This window comes from Berghia stephanieae, chromosome 10 (genome assembly GCF_034508935.2).
Source record: "Berghia stephanieae isolate SIO BIC M18660-M18661 chromosome 10, UCSD_Bste_1.3, whole genome shotgun sequence".
NCBI classification, from domain to species: domain Eukaryota; kingdom Metazoa; phylum Mollusca; class Gastropoda; order Nudibranchia; family Aeolidiidae; genus Berghia; species Berghia stephanieae.
Genome location: NC_088369.1, coordinates 29612144 through 29617143, shown reverse-complemented (window position 1 = coordinate 29617143; position 5000 = coordinate 29612144). Strand labels below are relative to the sequence as shown.

The 5000-nt window shown below is 38.4% G+C and overlaps 1 protein-coding gene across 1 annotated transcript in view; it reads left to right on the top strand.

The window, feature by feature from the left end:
* Positions 1-1205, top strand: part of LOC144980948 (uncharacterized) — a 15380-nt gene extending 14175 nt beyond the window's left edge. Inside the window, exon 2 of the mRNA XM_078928934.1 lies at positions 1-1205. This exon is cut by the window's left edge and continues 14 nt beyond it. Within this exon, the coding sequence (XP_078785060.1) occupies positions 118-1188 (1071 nt within the window). The 5' untranslated portion in view covers positions 1-117 and the 3' untranslated portion in view covers positions 1189-1205.
* The last annotated feature ends 3795 nt before the right edge of the window (positions 1206-5000 follow it).

Below are 5000 nucleotides of genomic sequence, written 5' to 3'. Positions count from 1 at the left end.
AGTAATATTCAATCCAAAGAATTTGTTGTCTTCGATACCAATTGTGTCGTAAATTCCAAGTACTTTTGACCGTTGACAATAACGGTACTCACATATTCACATATTATTTAAAGAACAATGAATTCCGCAACACATCCTATCTCAATTGAGGAGAGCATCAGATCTAGAGAGTCCAGCATCATGACCCCTCAAAGCCTTCCAGAACTATCTCCGCATTCGAACGGAATGACATCGCCAACTTCAGATGCTGGACGGAGCTTAAGTCCCCCTTTACCGAATGGCAGCCCAGGATGTAACCTTGACCATGTCAAACGACCAATGAATGCTTTCATGGTTTGGTCGCGAGGACAGAGGAGAAAAATGGCGCAAGAAAATCCTAAAATGCACAACTCAGAAATCAGTAAAAGACTCGGAGCTGACTGGAAACTTCTTAGCGAAGAAGAAAAACGGCCATTTATCGACGAGGCCAAAAGACTCCGGGCATTACATATGAAAGAACACCCAGATTACAAGTATCGCCCGAGAAGGAAACCAAAATCTATGATGAAAAAGGACAAATACTCTTTCCCACTCCACCCTATGCTCCCTGGCATGACTCCAGGAGCTATGGCTCATTCCTTTGCTTCTTTAGCCGCCTCACATCAACACTCAGACCTCTTAGCTGCGACCACCGCCACGTCATCCTTCGAGAAAGCTCGATCCTCATTCCTTCACCCGTCCTCCCCATACAGCCTGTACCCTCACCTCGAAGCCGCTGCTGCTGCTGCTGCGGCTGCTGCATCGGTTTCATCGAGTGTCGCTGCATCAAAACTTGATCTCCCCATAGCCTCATCGATCTCACCACCATCTTCATCAACATCTTCATCATCTCCACCATCTTTATCGTCATCGACATCGGCACTGACATCGTTATCATCCCTTCGCCACCCCGAATCCCTTGCATCAAATCCGCTCTACTCCCCATACTTTGCAGCAAATGCCGCCGGACTGCCGGCTCATCCATCTCTTGCCGGCCTGTCATCAAGTGCCGCGCACGCTCATGCGGCTGCTGCAGCGGCGGGTTTAAGCCAATACCTCATGCCCTACATGCCCCCAACCTATGTACCGTCCGCTCCCGATGTCCACCGACCTCTAGCTTACGTACTCGTCAAACCTGAGGACCATTTTAGACATCCTGCCATTTTGTGATTGAAAAAAAAAACAAACGAACTCATTGTGTATCTAAAATTACACTCTTCGCAGAGAAGTGGAGCTTGGTGTGAATCAATTCACATTTTATCCTGCCTATCGTTTGGTCACGTACATTTGGTTTGGACCAAATAAGAAAAAAAATCTTCTGAGCCAGGACCATTGCAGCTGCCAATTTAGAGATCTGACAATTGTCTGAGCATTAGAGAGAAAGAAAAACTAAACAAAAAATGCCCAGCCTAAATATCTGGGAAAAAATCATCTTTATCTCAAAGGTGTTTACCAACGCGTATACTCTCATTTAGTGATGAAACAATATGTACGTTTTACTCTCACCTTGCCCATTAAGTGATGATTTAAGAAATGATGAGTAACATCCAGATCCTGACTCACGTTATATGATGCTGTTATCTTGTGTGCGGAATCAAAATGATTGACTTTTGAATTATTATTTTTTTAATTTAGAATTTAAACAAATTTTAAGTCTGATTTCACAAGATTACTGACCGTATTTTTCACTAGAAACATTTATCCTATTATTTTACTATTCATTTTGTTGACAGATATGCACTGATAAAATTTTGCAATGCATAAAATATTTTAACCGGATGTGTTGCCACGTGGTAGCCGAGATTAAGTCTTCCCTTATTTTGACATAAAACTTGTTTTTAAAGGACACGGCGATAGTCAGAAACTGTCCAAGATTTAATTTGAATTCAAGACAAGGGAAGTACCCAGAAACCTTTCTTAAGTGTTCTGAATTTTCTAAAAGCCTAGCAAGTTTACCTATTTGTATGACCAACCATTCCCATTTTTTTCTAGAGATCTAAGCGTTGAATCCCGGTGGAGACAGACATTTCTATCGGAATCAGATGTCTTGTCAAACCTCGATTCTATAATATCTGCTCCAGGCAGAGTGTCAAAAGTTGATGGATTTAATTTTGACCGTTCACTGTACTGTGTTATAAAAGATGTTAAATCAAAATCTTGATTCTGATAATATATCGCTATATCATTCTATTCTACTTTGTACTTTTGTTTGTTTTACTATCTATTTTTAATTTCCCAGAAATGTTTATATATTCTTGAATCAATAGTTTGTGATTTAGTCTAACTCTGACCATTCATTTGCTTGCCAAACAATACGGGGTTAATTAGACAGAATAAGAGAATATTATGACGATTGTAATAATACATATAACGGTTATAGGTATCCAGGGGATTGGTCATTCTATGTACATAGGCATCCAAGGGATTGGTCATTCTATGTACATAGGCATCCAGAGTTTTGGACATTCTATGTACATAGGCATCCAGAGTTTTGGACATTCTATGTACATAGGCATCCAGAGTTTTGGACATTCTATGTACATAGGCATCCAGAGTTTTTGGACATTCTATGTACATAGGCATCCCGAGTTTTGGACATTCTATGTACATAGGCATCCAGAGTTTTGGACATTCTATGTACATAGGCATCCAGAGTATTGGACATTCTATGTACATAGGCATCCAGAGTTTTTGGACATTCTATGTACATAGGCATCCAGAGTTTTGGACATTCTATGTACATAGGCATCCAGAGTTTTGGACATTCTTTGTACATAGGCATCCAGAGTTTTGGACATTCTATGTACATAGGCATCCAGAGTTTTGGACATTCTATGTACATAGGCATCCAGAGTTTTGGACATTCTATGTACATAGGCATCCAGAGTTTTGGACATTCTATGTACATAGGCATCCAGAGTTTTGGACATTCTATGTACATAGGCATCCAGAGTTTTGGACATTCTATGGACATAGGCATCCAGAGTTTTTGGACATTCTATGTACATAGGCATCCCGAGTTTTGGACATTCTATGTACATAGGCATCCAGAGTTTTGGACATTCTATGTACATAGGCATCCAGAGTATTGGACATTCTATGTACATAGGCATCCAGAGTTTTTGGACATTCTATGTACATAGGCATCCAGAGTTTTGGACATTCTATGTACATAGGCATCCAGAGTTTTGGACATTCTATGTACATAGGCATCCAGAGTTTTGGACATTCTATGTACATAGGCATCCAGAGTTTTGGACATTCTATGTACATAGGCATGCAGAGTTTTGGACATTCTATGTACATAGGCATCCAGAGTTTTTGGACATTCTATGTACATAGGCATCCAGAGTTTTGGACATTCTATGTACATAGGCATCCAGAGTATTGGACATTCTATGTACATAGGCATCCAGAGTTTTGGACATTCTATGCACATAGGCATCCAAAGGGATTAGTCATTCTATGCACATAGGCATCCAAAGGGATTGGTCATTCTATGTACATAGGCACCCAAAGGGATTGGTCATTCTATGTACATAGGCATCCAAAGGGATTGGTCATTCTATGTACATAGGCATCCAAAGGGATTGGTCATTCTATGTACATAGGCATCCAAATGGATTGGTCATTCTATGTACAAAGGTATCCAAATGGATTGGTCATTCTATGTACATAGGCATGTACATAGGTATCCAAATGGATTGGTCATTCTATGTACATAGGCATCCAGGGGATTGGTCATTCTATGTACATAGGTATCCAAAGGGATTGGTCATTCTATGTGCATACAGTGATTTTAGTTTTAAGAGACACTTTTCGGACACCTTCCTTTACTCATCCAGCAGTGATTGGCAAACGAATGGTGTGCTTCACTGACCCAACGCTGAGGCTCTAGTCTACAGCTTATATTTATTATCCTTCTCGTAATTAGAACCTGTCGTCAATCAAGAAACGGTTATATAATTTTATATGTTTAAACACGTTCAGAAAACATGTAATGATAATTGATGACTGCTTTGGCTGACAAAAACATCAAACAACTGCCTGTTGTCAATTGTAAATAAATTATAATAATATAAGAAATAAATGTGTATTACGAAAAACGACTATCAAGTCTAAATACGACAAAGCCAATACACAAAAGATCTAGATATATTAGTATGATTTTAACAAACGCATTCAACAGATATGAGTAGATATATGGAAGACTTGGTTGAATTATTTTCGGACGAATATTTCTGAATGTAACGTGTCAAAAAAATATGATACCCAAGAATGAAATTTGTGTTAAGTAATAGAAAGAACAAAACAACAAGAAAAAAATCATTGGTCATCAAATCTCCTCACAGTGGGTGTCAAATAAAAACTATCCATCTCATTATGTTAAATTGCCATTTGCTGGACTTTAAAAGATTTTTAAAATTGTTTTTGGAGGCAAAATTTCATTCTTTGTCTTCAATGACGTGTAGTCTTCGTGACCGGTTGGTTGATGTGACTCGAGATGTCTATAAAACTTACATATGACTTTGATCAAAGTTAGGTCATTTGACACAGTCCCTGAACTCATATTTTTATTACTTTGTCGTTCTGTCCTTGGGTAAGACAAATCATTGCCGCTTTGGCTCATATTTGAATGACATACAGACTAAACTGGGATTTTTAACAAGACTTAGAGAAGAGCAATTGGTAACACGCATGAGAAAGCCTTTCTAATATCGTTGAAAATATCTGTCTTATTTTAAAGTTGTTTAGTGCATACATTTGTGTCGCATTCATTTTTTGCTTCTCTTTGCCAATATTTGTGATATCGCTTCATTTTATTGTATTTGCTAAGTTGTAAATGTCTTATTTCAGCGACTTTTAAAAATTGATTTTGATTGTGAAAGATTGAAACTATTGTTATCCATGACCAAATAAATAATGTATGTCAATAAAAAAAGAACAATATGGTGGATATCTGGAGGAGAATTAAATGGAAA